General features: G+C 38.9%; 1 protein-coding gene across 3 annotated transcripts in view; it reads right to left on the bottom strand.

Moving 5' to 3' along the window:
* The window catches only part of sh3rf1 (SH3 domain containing ring finger 1), a 37,290-nt gene extending 24,264 nt beyond the window's left edge, over positions 1-13,026 (bottom strand). For 2 of the 3 annotated variants that reach the window (XM_084722672.1, XM_084722675.1), the window contains exons 1-2: positions 12,686-13,026; positions 9,647-10,152 (exon numbers count right to left, since the gene is read on the bottom strand). In XM_084722672.1, coding sequence (XP_084578798.1) covers positions 9,647-10,027 — 381 coding nt within the window. In that variant the 5' untranslated portion in view covers positions 10,028-10,152; positions 12,686-13,026. The remainder of the gene's footprint in view (positions 1-9,646; positions 10,153-12,685) is intronic. The other variant, XM_084722674.1, reaches the window with a different exon arrangement.
* Between the last annotated feature and the right edge of the window lie 7,590 nt (positions 13,027-20,616).

The following is a 20,616-nucleotide window of genomic DNA, read 5'->3' as shown; positions in this document are numbered from 1 at the left end:
TGATATATGAATTATATAGCGCTCAGGTACTGTATGTTCTTTAACATTATATAATATTGTCCTCGATGCTTTGGCAATATTGTTTACCAAACATACACAGCAATGAAGCCAAATGAATTGAATGAATATCCCATATGTGAATTTTGAAGCTATCATATGTCTTAACACAGGTTGTTGCTAACAAGTGGCTAATTGAGACTACTTAGGTTGTCATTGAACATTGGACATTGAACACCGTTTGTATAGCCTAATGGTAGCTTCTAGTGATTGCATTTACGCTTCAAAAATCTTTCATTTTTCAAGATCATCTTGCTGAACAAAATGTGTCCTTATCATAAACTTTTGTTTGCCACAGAGCTTATTTTCTGCACTAATCCAAAATCCATGGAAAAAACCCATTGGCTTTTCACGGAGAGAACCAAAGCCATGCTAACTTACAGTTTGGCCTACAAAAATCCACCGTCCCTGTAGCAGTCTACAGAAGAAAGTATTTGTAAGGAATCTATGATATTAATGTCTATCATGGAGTAAAGTGGCTACTACCATATTGGCCATTGGAGGCAAATACATGAGCAGGGCTCATACGACTAGAGACATTTGACAGCCAGACAATTCTGTTGGCACAAACTCACATTACAAAAATCCAGGTTGCTGTGGTTACTCAGCCCACAGTAATACCAATAAGCACTGGGGAGAAAGGAGAGACAGATGATGGTGCCTTTTAAAACTAATCAGGATGTCTATATAAATGGGAGCTAATGGGCCTCTCCTTGACATGATCAGCGTAAAGATTACACCTTTCTACCATGGAGAATAAAAATGCAGGCTAGCTGGCACAAACCTGCGCTGACATTTCAACACAGTGTTGTCACGGATCTGTTTGTGTACTGACTACACACCTGTGTTTTTGTGGGTGTGCACTGTATGAGGGCGCTTGCGGATCTAAAATCAGTCTGTGACTCATTAAAACAAACATTGCCCTGGCTTGGTCAGGCCAAACTCACAGAGGACTAGGTTTGTGTTTGTGTAAAACAACTTGGCTCAAAGTACGTTTGCCTATAATCAGAACATTTATGATGGGATACACGTGTGAATGTAGTTTTCTAGCCAGTGCTTGTGGGTGGACGTGTGTGCAGACAGCATATTATGGATGAAAGAAACCCCAAGTCTTTGTCAGTGCTCACCTCTATTCAAGTCCACTTCAGTAATTAATCACACACTGTCAGCAAGAGACACCACACATGCAGAGTGACTGAAAACACAGGTTTTCAGAAGCTGGGTTCTCAATATTACGCTCTTTGTTTTACAAAATAAAATACAGATGACTCACTTTCTAACCATCTGGAAAAGAGATTAATCGATCGACACAAAATTAATGAAGTATTTTGATAATTATATTATTTTTTTTGTAATTGATTCCACAACAAATATTCTACATTCCATCTTCTAAATTGTGACCAGTTTTCTGCTTATCTGTAATTTATATAAAAAACACAAAACAAAACAAAAATAACATCTGAAGGCATCACCTGGGGCTTTAGAAAATTATGGCAGACACTTTTCACTTTTTGAAGGAAACTCCTAATTGAATAATCAAAAAAATAATTGCCAGATTAATCAATATCCATTAGATATTAGAGGATATGGGGATCTTGATTAAGTTATTCTCTTCAAAAATACACATTCCTGCATTTGAGTTTCCCATTTCAGTTCTGTAGCACTTTTACATCCAAATCACTTGTCACTTACAACTTGAATTTTTAAGTTATGGTTTAAGGAGCAGTCTGTAGTTCCTTTCGACTGTGACCACTGCTCTGACTACAAATAAATGTGTTGTGGTAACCTGCAGTGCATAAGATGTGGCTAGAAAGTAACACTGATTATAGCAGATATGTGAAAAATACTGCTTTGAATTTAAGTATGCAACAATTCATTCTCTGGGCTCAGTACCAGTTATCCAGTGTCTTCTCACAGCTGAGACAAAGATGTCACTCAGGGGACAAACACAGATTAACTGCACCTCTGGGCCTCAAAGACAAACAGGAAACTTCTCAGCACATATCAGAGCACCAAACACACACAGCTTACAGAAAAAAGCCAAAGATCTGAGGAAATAATTTAAAATATTTGATAGAATCATTTTTCCATAATCTCAGAAGGAGGTCTGGGACCACACATCTCTCATGCAGCAGCAAGGTGAGCAAGAGGCAGCCGCCACTGCTTGAAGATGCATGAAAAGCCAGTAATAGTTCCCAGGTCAGAGGTCAAACAACTGAAAACGAAAACTCCCAGCAAATCATGATTCTGCCTTAGGGATGGGAACTAAACACTTAACATGCCAGCAGTCAAACGGCCCATGGACGACCAGTCCTGGCCCACCAATCACAACACTGGGTGAGAGGTCAAACTGCTCTGTTAAGGCCAAGACAGGTATTAGTGGCAGTTTGGGAATAAAGGAGGGGCACAATGGGACACAAGTTGTCAAACAGCTGACAAAACAATCAAAAGAATAAATTCAACTGAAAACATTTGTAAAACAAAGTAGTGTCATCACTTAACACCCATGCCAGGAGACTAGGTGACATAAACATACAGAAATTACTGGCAAAAACTACATTATGTGAGAGGAATCACACTCAAAGTGATCTATTAAATAATGTATTAATAAGAGCTGGTTCACAAAACATTTTGGCCACTGGACCACACATATAAAATGAGTGCTAAAGACAGGCTTTAAACAGACCCCACAGGTGTGACAGGCAGTGGTAAAGAACGTCATGGCTGCTTCCCTTACTTTTGTCCTGCTGACAGACTTGGCAGGAGGTGAGATATGGACGGAAGAAGCAGGGGGCTGTGAGCCCTTAGTAAATGTGGCCTTTTTGGCAGGCGGACCACCCAGAACTTTGTGGTAAAACCACTAGAAATAACAACAAACACTAACACATCTCTGTTAACAAAAAGCTACACCATGAGGTAAAATGTTATCATCAGTCCTTATAAGAAGCTAGACAATCAAACCTGTCCAGAAAATTATGGCCAGATGGGTAGGACTTAGACAGAATATGAAAATATGTCTTGTAACAAGCTACAACTGCTACAGCTGGGTCTGCCCTGGGGGTTTCAGGTGCAGAGGCACATCATTGCAAGCATGTTATCAACAGAACTTCAGATGTTATGCATATGACAATCACAGGCCTCTACCATCCCTCCAAATCACCACATTTACCTCTGAGTCAAAGAGCAGCATTGCATGTCTAACAGAAAGTACACACAAATATGTGATAAGACTTATAGATGGTTTAGAAGAAGGTGAATGTGAGCAGGCAAGTGGGACGAGACTAGACAAGCCCAATGTTTAGAAGAGAAACAGTGACCTGCAACTACTCAGGCATTCCTCAGAGACACGCTCACTCACTAACACAAAACATCCTCCTCTGTGTGGGGGTTAAAAGAAGACTAAGCAAAAATCTTTCCTCTGTGTCTGGTATATCTTGAAAGCCCGAAAAGACAAAGACATGCACACACCCTTCGTCAGGGGAGCACTGTTACCACAATGAGGAGGACATGGCTGCACCTTAATCACATGATTAGGTCTTTTGAACTTTGGAAATATTCTGTGGGAATTTACTGTCCTCCATGTATGGATTTACATAACTGCCCCCTTGTTCATTCACTGTATGCTTTCTAAAACATGTGTTCGCCTATGTACGTTAGCAGTGCAATAGACTGCCAAACATTTCAAGGTGCCTGTCAAGGTACTCCTCTTGCTCAACAGAGGCAAAGTCCTTCCCCTACCAGTGGACCATCATGGGACCTTACTTTGGATAAAATATGAATAGTAATGAATGGCGAGAGACTAATAATTTTTTTCCTTTTAACTGGCGCTGTGAATTTAAAAGGTATTTTTACAGTCAAGAAAGTTGCAGTTTGTTGTAAAACTGTTGAAGTATAAGACTGAAAATTAAAATATGTAATTAGTAATAAGAAAGACTATACACCCAGAAGTCACGCAAGTGATGTCATGACTTTCTCTCCCCAAAAGCTAACATTAGCCACTTAAGCTAAAAATGCCTGTTTGATGTCCTGTCCTGTGTAGTTCACTGCATGCTTACTGATTGGTTTCACACATATCCAAACTATAACAAACTAATGACAAACTGTGACTTTCTTGCTTTGAAAAATAATCTTTTACATTGATGTGTAATTCATGACAAAATTTAAATGGGATCAAAAAATGAGTGGTCTCTCTCTTTTCCAAAGTAAGGTTACATGGGGCACGGGGGAAGGGGAGGGACTTCGCCTCACAATGCATCATCATTATGTTCCACGTAAAAGTTGGTGGTGTGAAACTCTCTCATTAACTACCTTCTTCTTTCTGCCACTGAAAAACTGCACTTGTCAACAAAGAACAAAATGACTTAAGGAGTATTTGAGAAGTGTGTATAAATGTACAGTGGCAACAGGAGATGCAGACACACAGGTTACTAATAACAACTATTTTGTTTCCTCAGAATGAGAGTCAGCAGTCAGCAGTAAGAGGAGAACGGGGAGCAGTGCCGACTCACTGTCTAATAAACTCTAATCTCATTAGACCTTTAACAGGCTCCAGCCTGGATTTAGACAGCAAAGAGGGAGGAGGTACGCAGCAAAAATATGGGAAAAATACAGTTTGTGTCAGTGTCTCACAAGAGAAAATTACAGGTGGCTCCCAAATCTCTGACACACACTGTCCAGAAGGTCACGGCTACTTGTAGACCTCCGTGGGAAATACAGAGGAGGCAGGAGAAAAGTGTGAGTGTGTTGAGAGAGCGGGAATGAATAGACCAAAGCCCTCTTGAAAAATTCCCAGTGGAAAGCAGTAAGTATGTGTTTGCCAGTATGTGGGCAGTGTGAGGGTGTAATGACGGGGTTCTGTCGCGCAGGCAGAGGTCAGCCAGCCGGCCAAGAGGAAAGGCTTCAACAACAATATGATGTCATCAAAGAGGGCCAGCGTGACTCATCGACCTCAGACGAGGGAGGTGCACAGGAATTTTAATGAGATACCTCTACATAAGGAAGCCATAAACAGCATTCTTCTCTGAAGAAATAAATCAAACTCAAAGGGATAGGACGAAACACACCACAACTTTAACTGGGAAACAAAATAAAATGGCAATGTTTTGGGGGTAATAGTACATTAGACAACTTCCTTCAACCAGCAACAAATAATACCAAATTAAAAGGCTGTGTTTTGCATCTTGTTTGTTTGGAATCAATTCAGTAGATTTAAAGATAATGAGAAATACGGCATGTGGAGTGGGCCATCAAATGTAAGAGGTCTATAAAAGGAAAAAAAAACCTTTCCTTGTATAAAGCTCTCATTACCAAAGAAGAGACAATGACCTAATTACACCCCCAAGAGCTTAGGAAAGAATAGTGTCTCATTTCCCATCAACTAAACACACAGACACACACACACTCACAACCAAAAGGTAGCTGAGTAAAGTTATTATTATTGTTAATTACCGCCTTATTTCATAAACACTATAAGCACATATTAGAGCCCTGGAAGGCTTAACTGTGGCTATTGTACAACACCATTAAAAATGAACACTACAGCTTTATACAGCACTTAAAGCTAAAGGTTTGTTTGTTTTTTTTACTTTTCTTGTTGGGCAAGTGGGTCAGAAATCTACTTGCCCAAAGTCAATTTTTACTTGCCCCTGTACAAGTTGTTTTTATTTATTATTGAGTATTAAAAAACAACAAAGACTAAAATTACTTGTCATGTTCAATATAGGGCTGCAACATTTATAAAATGTCTGAAAAATGTGAAAAATGTCCCTTCCAGTTTCACTAAGTCCAAGTTAATGTGTTTTACATGTCTTGTTTTGTCACCCTAAAACATAAGATATTCAGTTTAATATGATAAGCAGGAAATCTTCATACCTGAGAGGCTGAAAAAGCCATCAGATATTTTTGCATGAAAAATTACTTTGCCCATGAATTAATTATCAAAATACTTTAACAGATTTATTTCTTTTTACCACTTACCCCTTTGTTCAACTGAGTTGTTAGACTTACTAGCCCAACACGGCAGAGTGTCTGCCTTAGGAAAACTGGCAACTCTTGTAGTGGAGCTCTGTTCATGACAAAAACAGAAATTATAATAAGAGCTATATTTTAAATCCGGCGGAGTTGTCACCTTAGCAGGATTTACAACTTTGATACATTACTATTATTCCAAAAAAAAAACATCCCTTTTTGCCACAGAAAAAAGGGGGGAAGGGGTTCTAGCCACACAAACTAGGATAATTTTTTATTCTTATTTTTTTAATTAACAACCTGTACACAGTGCTGTTACAGAAAAGGTCTGTGCTGCGATCATGCAAAAAGGCAGGACAACAAAAACTGAACTTAACACATTGGTCTAAAATGAGTCCTTCGATCTTTTGTCAGATCTTAATAGCTTTTCTGTTACTTTCGATACTGTAATTAACAGATGCTGTAACCTTTTAGATATGGGGTATTGAAAAAGTATCACTATACCAATACTTTTGACAATCTTTGTGGGAGTAATGGCTTAATTCTCCAGAGGGCCATAATGATAACTGAAGACATCCACAGAAATCCTTCTTTAATTCTTCTCCCCTCTCCCTCGTTGGCTCCGACCCCTGACTGCCATGACTCCTGAACCCTGACCTTTGACTTCTAGACAGCTCCAATGGCTTTACTCGCTGTCACGCAAAAATACCACTGAGCTATCTGTGCTCAATCTGTGTGGACAAAATACTGTGTTATATGAGTCAAGAAGGCCAAGGGGGAAGACAAAACATCCATGTAACGGAGCACCACGGAGGTGAGTCATCAACCTGACTGTGAAGGGCCAGACAACCACAGCACTACATTCAAGACGCGCCTTTTCATTCCCTTCTTCAAAGAAATGCCATGGCAGAGTGTCAAACAACTGTTGCAACCCTGGAGATGGTAAGAGGAGGGGCAGAAAGCTGACTGTGCAAGGTTACACACCAAACATTTGTCCCTTTAGGTCGTGACGCCTTCACTTAACACTCATCAGCCTCTGTTACTGGTAGCCCTCCACACACACACACACAATCTCTCGTGGCCACTCTACACGTGTCGGTCAGTCAGTAAGATCAGAGGCGACGCGAAACAAAACCCTGTTGTGCATCTGTCAGGCAAAACCCCCCACCACCCTCCCCTCCTGGCCATTCTCTAGCCATATAAGAATTGGAGGTGGAGCTCTGCTTGAACAGGGGGCACTGCACCAGAGGATCTGCTTCGAGCCTCGAGATACCTCCCAAAAATTGGAGGACAGACGACAAACAATAAAGAAGTGGGACTGAGGGTGTCACCCGGGGGCAGTGAAGCGCTCAGTCCCCATGAAGCACCAGCCAGAGATCAGACTAGGCAATCAGCAACAGCTTTGATCTCTGCCTTTTATGTCCTGAAAATGTTACACCTGCACAGCCATTTTTTTCTTGTCATCATCATCAGCAGATGCCTTAGAACAGCAGAATAGACTTGAGAGACACTATTAGTCAATAAAATGACATTCTACGTAATAGTCGGAAACGCAAGGAAATAGAAAAAATCATTTGAATGCATGTCACACGTATACACACTCAGACAAAATGCTTTCATACCCTGTGTGAGTGGGGGAGGGTTGTACCCTCCATGCCTACAGTGAGGGAGATAATCAACTATCAATCATAAAACATGAAATAATATAGTAGTTTCAAGTGTCCACCTTGTTATCTCCAACAAACAGGCTTTTCAGAATTAAGGGAAATTCCACAATGAGCCAACAGCTTTGAAATGAGCACGGATCCTCTGAAGTGATACTATGGCAAATGAGGCGGGTCCCCCAGTAGCGATTTACAGTGAGGTCTCTGATCCTCATACCTGCATGGCTAGGCAGATACATTATCAGTCCTTTGACATTCCAGTGATTCTACACAGGACCCTGACATCTTTTCATCTAAACTATCCTCCCTACGTGAAGACCAGAGCTCCTCAAACAGGGGGCCCACACGTTTTCCACATTTTTTTGCTCTCACATTTTTTGGAGCCAGGTTTTCAACATGTAGCAATGTCAAAGAAGTGTGAAGTGCGATTTGGGTATATTTACAGCAAAAATGTTAAGAATCTCAAGTCAAGATAATATTAAAGGTTAAAAGCAAAGGTAGACTGAGTCAGTTGCTGATGCTTTGGGTTGTTAACGCTAACAACACAGCAAAATAATCAGAAAATAAAAAGATACAGGCAGAGGGCACGGTCTCTGTAGATACAGACATCACCACACAGTTCTAGTGGATTATCAGTAATAATTAAGAGGGATTTTTCAAATTTAATTTATTAATTTATTTTATTTATACTAGAGATGGAAAAATTTCATATCACGATTACAGTGAACAAAATCACCACAGTTACCATTATTATCGCAACCCTGCTGCTGAAAAAGGTAAAAAGAAATCATTTCGCCAACTTGAAAACCTCTTGACAATTTGAAGTGTCACCATGTCCTTTGCGATGTTAATGTCCTCACGGACTTACTAACAAACCCATGTTGCATGCTATGACTGTGTTTGGGAGATTGCTGCTGATTTGGTTAAAGCTCATTGGTATTTACAATTAGTTTGTCAAAGCGCAGAACTCAAATATGGTTACAATGATAATTAAAATTTCAAATGGTAACATTATTCTTCAAGACTTTTATCACGTTTAATCATGAAATACAAGGGGCAGTTCAAAGAAACTAGCACATTCACACAGTGTGATTTTTAATTTTCTAACTAATAAACTGATAGCAGCAAAAATATACAGAGTACTGACTTTCCCAGAAAGGCCTGTAAATAATAAAAGAAAAAAGCAGGTCTTGTTGAAAGGTAAAGGTTCAATAAATAACACTGAACTGACACAAAAACATTAAAGCAGGACATGCCGTAACATTTGTTGGCCTCAGCCCCTGCTTTTATCATGTATGGGTTTTCACATGAACATTAGGGAAAAACACAAAAAAAAAATCAACCTGTTTCCTTTAACTTACAAAATCTTACATAAAGATAAATCTAAGATATTATTTTCCATGTGTTTAAAAGCTCATCTCACTCTACCATCTGTTTATGTAAAACTGCTGAATCACAGGTCCCCCACATTTAACAGCTTTCTTCTGCTTCTTTAACTAGGCTATACTTTACAACTCTTCTCAGTACTGCTGATAAAACAACCACCCTGTAGTCCCACCCTCCATTTCTCACCTACATTCACAAGCAAAACTAAAGCAGGAATCTCAAGTGCAAGACAGACTTTGGCATATGGCATTGTCAGCAACCGAGAAAGAATTGACAAGCCCTCTTACAGGAAAGGCCCAGCTGCATTCAGCACAGAGCAGAATCATTTGTTGGCTCAACTATTAACTGCTCTCAATCACTGCCATTACTAATGTTGGGCTGTTAGTCAACTGGCTGGCTTTGGGATCACCATGATAACAGTTAATCCGCAGCAAAGATTAGAGAGCCAGTAATGCAACATGCTGCTTTTAATCCACACAGATTTTCTCTGTTTTGTTTCAGCTTGACCCTAACAATGGGAAACACAGGTTCGTGCTCACTGATCCATGCTCAGTCACAGTGAGTATACTAACCCGGACAAGGGTGCTCTTAGCCTGAGCTCGCTGGGGTTGTGCTCCTGGGGTGCCCTGGTCCCTGGTTCCACTGCTGTGTGCTCTGGCCACGGCTCCAGACGTACCATTTGTGCAGACTCCTGCCCCAGGACCAGCCCTTCGAGGCCTCTGCTTGATGCCATCCAATAGGCGCACAAGAAGGATGTTGCTGGGGAGTTCATCCACGGCACACTCCACCAACGTCCGGCACTCCGGGCAGCGCAGCTCTCCACGTGAGCCTAGTATGCCTTGGAGGCATCGGCGGCAGAAGGTGTGCTGACAGGGAAGAACCTTTGCTGAGGCATCCAGTCGCTCCAGACAAACAGGGCACTCAAGCAAATCCAACAATACTGACTCGTCCATTCTCTGTGTGTTCTGCTACTACTTCAGCAGAAAGTCATGATGCTGAGGAGACTTGTGTTTGGAAGCAGGACTAGTACTGTCACGTCACTCCCATACCTCAGCTGTGGCCATGGCATCTGCATCAGCTATAAAAACAGGGCGAAAACATGCAAATGAATCAATTCCACACATCATATATGGGTGAAACTGTTTGGTGTTGCTTCATTCGTCGAGCACAGGACATGTTACATTTCAGTAAGCACACTGAAAAACACATTGACTCCAAAATGGATATTGCAGGTAAGGCTATGTTCACATCGCAAGTCTTCACACTCAATTAGATTTTACTGCTTTGATCTGATTTTTGTTTGATTGTTCACAATATTTTTTAAATGTGGCCAATATCAGATTCCAGTGTGGACAGCAATGGTCCTGAAATGTGCTGTATGTGCAATAGAACAAAAACAAAGACTTCACACTGGCGGTATAAGAGAATATCGATACACTTGAGTATTGCAACATTATGCAGGGTTCAATGTTAATATTTTGGGGGTTTTTTTCCAGTTGCCTGACCAGGCAAGTGGACCAGAAATCTACATGCCCAAAGTCAGTTTTTTCTTGCCCCTGTACATATTGCTTTACTTAGTAGCAGTTATCAAACAACAACAAAGACTAAGGTTAATTGTCATGTTTAATCTAGGGCTGCAATATGTCCAACCCAGTTTTTTAAAGTCTAAGGTGATGTCTTTAACTGCCCTGTTTTGGCAATCCAAAACCAAAAGATATTCAGTATAATAATATAATAAACAGAGAAAAGCAGGTCATTTCCATATTTGTGAGACTGAAAACAGCATTTCCTGCCCATTTTACATGAAACATTAGCTTATTGCTTAATCATTTATGAAAACAATTGACACGGAATTTTACTTGCTTAGGACGAGCAGGCAATCCTTGTGGATGAGCCCTGTTATGTTTTGTGATACTGCATCGATTTTCATAAACACTGTATCAGGATATCGTGATACATATAAAGAATTTTGGCAGTGGTTCATTCTGTGCTGTGTGTAAACTGCCAGTTGCTAGAAAGCAGTGTTATTTATCTTGAGTTATGATTGCATAAAAAGTTAACTAAGATTTTATGCATATGGTGGTGTGTCTTTTATACTATGACAGTTTTCCTAAGATTAGATTAAAAAAAAAAACAGCAATATATCACCCCGCTTACAGCAAGGTATACTGCAATATATTGAATCATAAACCTTGTATCGTGATATGTATTGGATTACCAGATTCTTGCCTAATGCACACCCTTATTTCATATAAAGCAGCTGTTGTACAAAGTCACATTTACACTTTTATTTTAAAGTTGTTGTGCAGTGAAAGCCAGTAGATTCATGAGCAGGGGAGAAAAAGAGCAATGTTTTTTATTTATAGCTTTTTGAGGATACCAGGTTGAAGCCAGAAAAGATTTTATCTAAAATTTCATGATGTCAAGGGCTACTACATCTGTCTCCACAAGTCTTCCAGCAATAAACTTCAGGCGAGTGACTGATATCACATGAATTCTGACCAGTACCAATATTAGAGATTTTTAAAAATTACAATATTAATATATCAGCCATTACTCTTCATTTATATATATAAATCCTAAAAAATATCATGGTCTAAAACAGTAAACTTTAATTTAAATGATTAATAATAAATAACTATTTAAAAAACAAATCAAATATTCATAAAACAAAAAAATTTAAATATTACCTCTAAGATGTTCTGCAAAAAAAAAAATCTGACAACATATATGCTGTTACTATGTAGACCAATGTAGCTGTGCTCGGCCAATATCAGGGTGATAATATGGTCAAAAAGAGGGGAAAAAAGGAGCAAAATATCATCTTTGGAACACTTTTGCCTGCAGTCTGAACGCACCTTAAGTGATGAGCTGACAAAATAAAGCTACTGTCCAGGTGATTGCCTGCCACTGGATTAACGAATACGGGATTTAAGGACACGTTTAACTGACTTAAAAGCGGATAATTACACCTGGAAACTATAATCTTGGATCCTTGGACGGCAGAACATTTTCAACACGCCACCGCGACAAAAAAAAGAGAAACCTGCAGCAATGGTTCAAGAGTGACAGACTGTGATTTGTCTTTCAAGAGGGAAACACGGAGAAATACACCAAGAGTGCTTGTGAACTCACTTTGTCTGGATATTATTAGGAAATACTGCAGCTAAATCGGCTTGTTTTATAAATGCTGACATCACGAGAAGATATTTTAATGGCAAAATCCAAATATTTCGAGCTTATACAGCAATAGTGCAATGTTACTCCAAGGAAAATGTCAATATTACGTAACACTTAACAGCACGAAAAACGTGTACTGTCACCTATGAGACTTTTTATGACAGTAGTAGTCAGCGCAGTGGTGTTTTCTCGGTAAAGCGAGGAATTTAAACCACCAAACATGTAACTAAAGTAAGTTCGCTAGCAGAGACCGCTCGTTAACGTAGCGAGGAGCTACTTTAATGTCGCCACTTTCAAAGTAACTAATAGAAGTTTTTTTTACAGCATTCCTACTTAGAAAAGGGCGTTTCAGAAACTTCTCGGACGAAAGAAATTCATCTCTAACACACAGAAAAACATTCATCCACTAGTCTAACTGCAATCCAGCTTACCTCTTCCAAAACAGGACTCCTCCTCTTGTTGCCCCGTATCTCCCTATTTTTGCTTTCTTGCTAACGTTACTAGTTAGCAAGCTACTTGGAATATACTAGCCACTTCTCTGGAGTATTCGCCAAATACTACTCTTCCTCCAAGAAAGGTGTTCTTTAGATGCGTACAAGGTATAGTAAAAACATACCTCTGTCAGATACTGAAGTAAAACCGAACATGAAAAGGACACAGACGAGACAACGGAACTCCAACCGCACCGAGCGCCATGCTAGTCCGCTACTTCTGTTCTGCTGCTGGACTGTGCTGCCGCCGCCGCTGCTGCTGCTGCTGCTGGAAACAAGCAGCGAGGGGGAGGGAGTGTGTGGGCTTCAAGTGCTGTCGGGAAACGGAGAAATTACGGGAAGTAAGTAGTAATTATACATGAACGAGCCACCAAATTATACAAGCTGTAAAATTTACACACCCAAAATTGTGTGCAGTGTTAGTAATCGATACAATAACTGCTAACATTTAAAAAGTTATATGGTGAAAAAAAATTACCGAGTTGACACGAATGTCATCCGTGTTCTGACAGAGATGGACTGGACATTACTGTCACTCGCCATATTATGTCGTAATGAAAACCCATACAAATAATTACTTTATATCAATATTGAAAATTCTACATCATACCTGCTAACACAAGTACTTTAAACCCATAACGTGCTGAAGATTACCACAGTTGAAATGGGAATTTCCGAGGCCCATAAGAAGGCGTCGTGAACGTTGTCAAACGGGCGTGAACTAAATCGTCTAATGATACGTAATGATGTGTCAAAAAGTAGTGTCTTTTCCCAGACGGAGTAGAAAGTGACTTGTTTTTCATTTTATTTGGTGACACCTAAGGACGTATGCTGAAAGCCAACACTCCCGGAACTATAGTTAAACGGTATACCCACTTAAAATATCTCAGAAATATGTTTTTTTTTTTTTTTATCCTTTTGCAATTGAGCAGTAGGGCTATACTCTGTCCAGTCTGTTATAATTAAAATGCATTCAAAATTTCGCTTAAAAGTTCAAAAAGTACGCATGTATTTGAAGTAAAAGTATTTATTATGCAGACTGGCAATTATAATTATTGATGCATTCATATGTACATAACTTATATGATGGGGTATATTTCTTACTTTGCATACTGTCATGGAGCTTGTGAATTTCGCCAATGGGATCAATTAAATTATATCTTCATTCATACTGTAACTGTAATTACTGCACACATTATATTTTTGGGTTATTTTTATTACTTAAGTTATTGTGTAAATTTGTGTTTCTTATTAAGCAGTACAGCAGGTATATTATTTATATTTAAGTAGTAATATTTTTACAGCATCATTGAGTTACTTGTAAATTATTATTTCATTGTCGTTTATATTACTTTGTATATTGTTTCATGTTGTATGTTCATGTGCAGTGTTTGAGTAGAGTATTCCCTTGGTTGAGTTAATTGGTTCCTACCTGCCCTTGTTTTGTAGGGACAGGTATAGGTGACACACACAGAGAGTGCCTCATGCTTAACAGTGTAGAGATGTCGCTGTACCCCTAAGTTGGAGTGTGTTTTATACTGTGGTGCCATGTTGGTGAGAATTAAATGAGAGAAAGAAAGAAATATTGTAGCCCGCTTATTACCCACAGCCTGGAAGAACTGGAGAACACCAACAAACAAGAAAAGAGGATTACAATACTAATACATCATAATTCATTTGTTGATTATATTTTGTATTATAAATCTGTATCTGGAAAGTAACTAGTAACTAAAGTTATCAAAAATGTAATGGGTAAAAAGTACAAAATTTGCCTCTGAAATGCAGTGAAGTATCATGGCTGACTCAAGGAAGTACCTTAAAACTGTACTTAAGCACAATACTAAATAATGTACTTAGTTGTTTTCCAAAGCTGCAGTTTTTGAACTTTCGATGGAAGGATTTTGCTTTTGTTTGTGAAGGAGTACCAGAGAGTGAATAAGGACATCTAGTGGTCACATTTCCCAGTATTTTATAGTGAAAGCAGGTTGATTTTCTATATCTCACTATCTTTCTTCAGCAACAACAGACCCTACCCAGCAAACTAATACATGTCCCACATACAGGATGTTGATGCTGTAGTTTTTTAAGTATTGCTGCACAAAATTTTGTGTTTCATGAAATTACAATCAGCCATAACTCATTTAATATGATCTTTACATTGCAGAAATTGGATTATTCAAATAACATGGTTCTCAACTTGGGGGTTGGGACCCCCCGCATGGGCCAGAAGTTCATTTCTGGGGGTTGCCAAATGATTGTCAAGAAAAAAATGAAATAAAATATTGTGGCAAGCAGCACAGAAGGTGAGCCAGGAAACACCTCAGTCACCTTACTAAGGGTTAAAACTATTACCCAGTAAAAGAATGACATAACTACTTATGAACAGACACAAACACTGACAAAAAGTAACATTTACATTTTGTAACATAAAATAGCAAACTAAACAAACTACTCAGTCTAGCATTGGCATGATGGGAAATGAGACTGTATTTTAGACTGAGGAATGGTTTTGGTCTGTACCATTGCCTTAGAATATAGATTTTATAGAATATGTGATTATTCTGGGGGTCTGCAAGTTGAAAAGGTCGAGAACCTCTGCCCTAATATATGTTGCAACACATAGTACCCTGCTTTAGATGATATCATCCTGTGTCTCCTCTTGAGGCAAAAACAAAAAGATGGACCTGTCAGCGACTGATATAAAAATAAACAAAAAGGCCCATAGGGAGAGGGAGAGCACTTTTCCAAAGCTGCAGCTTTTATTGCAAAAAGTACATTTGGAATAGACCTTTGACTCCTAATAACCTTCACAGCCAAGGCACAGGCACAACACTACTTGAGGCAGAAGGAGAGCAGAGTGAGACACAGCCAAACAATAAACATGTGATTTATTTTTATCTCATTCGGAGGACACTGCATATTGAGCAAGCAGGAGAGATGAAGGGGAGGAAGAAAAGAGCAATAAAGAAGGAGATTTATACGGAGGTGGCTCTCTTCTGTCACATGTGATCCTATGGGAGCTGGCAGGAGCCCTCAGGTCATATTTCCTCACTGTGAAGAGGCAGCGAATCCGCCCCTCCACCTCGGCTGAGACAATGGCCCCTGCCCTCCTTTTCTGCTTGACCCCCATGTATTACCACACACACACTCACATTCTGCACACATTCCATGCTATTCAGCGAAAAAGGTTTCAGCAGACGTTGCTTCATGTTATTCAAAAAGGCAGAGGCAATGATTTGTAGACTTTGAAAAGCAATAATCTCCCGTAATGACTGCACCTAAGGGCAAAAACAAGATCGCTGTCCACATACACACACCCAGAAACACACACACGCCCTCATATGATGGAGGTGACAGCTGGGTTACTGCCTATAAATGGGGACAAGGAAAGCAGGAGAGGACACGACAAGACATATGTCCCAATTTCCATGAAGGGATAAACTTTGACAGAAATATTGCCCTCTCTTGTGCACTCCAGTACTGTAAATAGATGTGCAAGGTACATAGTGTTGAAATGCAGCAAATACCAAAGCGGAAGACCATTTTTAAAAAGCAAAGTGCAGATTACAGAGCTATCATTTATAGTGTTGTTCACAAGCTGACAATACTATAATTCACTTTTAAAAATAACAATGTCTGAATCTGAAACCAGACCAAAATCTTGGCGGCTTAATATGCTATTAAGATCCGGACGCTCACGTCCACTGATCTCCATTTGTATTACTTTGATAAGGCTTTCAAACTTACAAACTCAGCCTGAGGCAACCTGCTTTTAAATTAGATTAGGGACCATAGCTGAATGTCAATGAATGCTGCCTGATAACGCTTGAGTGCATATATTTCTCTTTTGGGTGATTTTTCCCTTTGAGAGCTGGGATCAAGCCAGACACAGGGCTTTTGGATAATTCAAACCAAGAATTGAATTAATTTAATCTCAAGTATAATGTCAAACAGAGAAAATAGGTGGGTGTATATGAGACTGTACCCTAAATCATATTCTGAACTGTCTTTTTGTTTTCGTCATGGCACTGTCTAATTTAGTGCAGTTACCATATCTAACATATTCACGAACAAAGAACTGAAGAGATCTGTTGCCTTCTTATAAAGATGAAATTATCGCTATTTATGTCTCAAGGCCAAAGAAACAAGTTGATACATTTTGGCAAGTCAAAAATACATCTCTGAATCAGTCATTTTTATAGTGAAAAGATGACATCCTAACAAAACAGACAGCAGTGGTGCTATACCATGGCTCCAAACTGAACATATAACGTCCTCATTAAAGGTCCAACATGTAAGAATTGACCCTTCACTAAGTCCTGTGCTCCTTAGTTACTGTTGTTATGTCTGCCAAGCTTTCCATTCTCACACCACATATTATGTAGTTTATAGTGATAATGGTGTAACATTGAAATAGAAAGTATTTTTTGAGCTAAAAATGGGTCAGCTAAAATGATGACTCTTACTAGCAGCTTTCATAGGTGTAGTTAGCTAATGTAAGATAATGCTAATGGTTGAACTCCATCTGACACATTTTAAAATGAGAACCCTGTAAAAGGGTCTGAAATATGTAGTTAGATAACAGCTGCATACATTATATTATGTTAATGCAGAAAGACTTGTTAAAGCGAGTTTACATCCCAGCAAACATTGGTGAGATGGTGAAATACAACAGAAATGCATATGACAAGCAACAGAAATACACTTATTAATGTTGGAAAAGAAAGCGCAGGGGTAACATTAAGTGCAACAGACCTTGAGACAGTCTGTCAGCCAGTCCAGCCAAACCGCCATCACCTCAGGAACACAGCCGGGACAAGAACTAAGTTAACCCAGCTGAATGGCAGAGTGATTGTCATTGTGAGTGTCATTGTCATCAGAACACTTTGATCGTGCTGGACATGGTAACATTTGCAATTAGTGCAAATAAATCCATTCCTCACACGTTTCCTCTTGTGTTTTACTTGTGTTTATTTGAAAGAACCCTATTAAGACTAAAAAGACGCCACTGTCCAAAGTGATGAAACAGAGTATCGTTGGTCTTATAGCCCCAAGCAACATGTAGTGAAATGCAAAGCTTGACAAGCCTGCAGTGCAACCACTAACAGCTGCTAACCATAGCTGCCATTAGCTAGTTAGCTCGGTTTTCTGTACCACTAACTGTCCTCTTAGCTGGTTTTAGTTTGCCTGGACCATAGATGTATCAGCCTGGATTGGAAGTTCAAAGCACGTGGGGAGCGTTGGTGTTCACGCCACTAGCACAGGAGCTTTAGTTGCTATTTTCTTTCTTGACATTTTGTGAGTTTTTTTTTTTACTTATTTATTTGACTTATTTGACTAAGCTAATAAAGCTTATGTAATGTAGCAAACTTGTCACACGAACACATTAACAAAGCTGAAACTAGGAGGGAAGCCTGACATATCTCGGACTACTACCTCTTGTGGTACAAAGTGGTATTATGAGCAGAACTGGTCCAGGGGTAGCTTCAATAGAGATGTCTACAAGACAATACATACACATCTAAACTACATAACGTCAAAACTACAATTTAGGAACTTTTAAACTACAATTCTTACATATTGCACCTTTAAATACTTCAGAGAAAGCCATAAGTATTTTGTCAGAGCCCCTCATACTCTTATCATGGTTATGAGCGGACAGTTGCCTAGCTTCCTCTGCTGTATATTCCCCTGAACAAGTAAAATGCAAATCAGTGCTGAGATATACTACCACCCATGCATAATACAAGTCATACAGTAGGACATAAAACAGAATGACTAACTCTGAAGTGGAACAACAAACAGTCACAACGCCACTACGCAGCATAAATATTAAATTAACTGCTCTGTTGTGTATGGGATGTAACGGTGTTAAGTGCTATTCCTTTCTGGCCTTCGACTAACAGCCATACAAAAAGGTAAGGGTGGATAGTATGGAAGCCCAGAACCAGTGTTTTAATGTAACCAAGTACATTTACTCAAGTACTGTACTTAAATACAATTGTTAGGTGCTTACACTTAACTTGAGCATTTTCATATGCTTCTTGTACTCCACTACATTTTGAAAGCCAGAACTGGACCTTTGACTCCATTGCCTTTATTTGACAACTTGAGTCACTTGTACCTTTTTAGATTAAAATTATTAATACAAACTACAAATCAACTGATAAATGATGATGTTTTTTTGGATTGAGATGACCAGAAGAAGGAAGAGTAATTAAAATGAGCTCCAACTTTACCACCTGCAACATTAAAGCGATGAACCTATTAATGCTGCACTAATTACCATCCACTGAAATATTTATTATGATAATAATATACTTCAGAAAGATTTTGAATGCAGGATTTTTACATATAGAGGCGTTTTTACACTTACTTTTGCTAAATATGTGTATTTTGTATAGCAAAATCAAACTTCTAAATACCACATTAAAAATGCATCATTCCTACCAAGTGTTTTCTTTTAAATAAGTTCAAATGCATTTTGCATATTTTTACATTATAATGCAGTATCTTACATTGCCATGTTTAAAATGAAATCTAATGTGAAATTGAATTGGCATTTGCATATTCACTATGGCATACGACATGCAAACTCAGTTTGAAAATACATTTGCGTATTTATATTTGAATTTAATCATGCCATAATTTTTGCACACATGACAGAGGGCATCTTCCAGTTGATGGTTTAATGTCAGTAATGGCAGATTCATGCCAGGGTTGGTGTTTGAAATCCATCACAGCTAGTGGGCGAGATCTAAATAAGTCATTGTGAGCTTAACAAAATTCCCATCCCCATTTCAGAGCTAATGTCATGGATAGATTCTGCTCCCCATTACCTCCAATGTCGGTGCCACTATCTAAAAGTTGGAATTATATTACTTTTTTTTAATGTTGTAATCATGGCTTTTTAATGAAAATGTACAACTACAGATGAAGTGCTGACTAGTTCATAGTTTGTGTAACTGCTGAGGACAAACATGGAAATAAAGACACAAATCGGATTAAAGTTGGGTTTTGTCACACATAATGACCACAGATATGTGAAAAGAATGTCGATGAGTTATGGACTATCATATAAAAGTCCTAAATTACTGCAGCATGAGCCATGAATGGCAGCAAAGCTCCACTATCAAATGTGTTTGTTTATTCTTATTGGAAGAACGCTACAATCAATTACTTGGTTATGTTCCAGCTCAGAGGAAACACACCGTCTCGCTCCTGTTACACTAAATCAGACGTGGTGTTAGAACGCAGGAGGCTCTTGTTATATTATTCCACAGGGATTGCAACTACAAATAAATCTTGCTGGCTGACAGATGGGTGGGTGGCCTGTTGAAGGGCTGTGTGTGAAAATAGTCTTGTGCACTCACCAGTCACACCACAGTCTGAGAACCTGTGAAAAGCAGAATTGTCTTCTTTTTGACTTTTTAGACAGCTAATTTGCATGCACTGATGTGACCACACTTAACAGTGGAGGAAATGGTAGAAAGAAATGGAAAACAAAGTCCTGAAGTTCTTAAAAAAGTGTTTATTTCATATAAAGATTTACAATATTTAATTTAGAATCAAATATGCATTATTGTTAACATCTTACCATTGCTTGCATTACCAGCTCTCACTCAACATCACTCTGACCTGCCCCACTACATCACACCCACCACTCTCATGCCTCACTCTTGCTACAGTACCTTGTCAACAACAAACAGCAGCCTCACAGAAACCTTTAATTCGGGTTAACTGAAACAGTAAGAAATGTGGAAAATGTATTAGATAATATTTAACTTCAAGTTTGGTGAAAAGAGTTGTAAGAAAAGGAGGTTCAAGTGGTTCTCTGTAGTAAATCTTGGTACTTTTTTTGTTTTGAGGGT

The sequence above is a fragment of the Lutjanus erythropterus genome, chromosome 7 (assembly GCF_056507025.1).
Source record: "Lutjanus erythropterus isolate fLutEry1 chromosome 7, fLutEry1.hap2, whole genome shotgun sequence".
Lineage (NCBI taxonomy): Eukaryota > Metazoa > Chordata > Actinopteri > Lutjaniformes > Lutjanidae > Lutjanus > Lutjanus erythropterus.
Note: the sequence above shows the minus strand (reverse complement) of the source record. Positions and strands in the feature narration are given on the sequence as shown.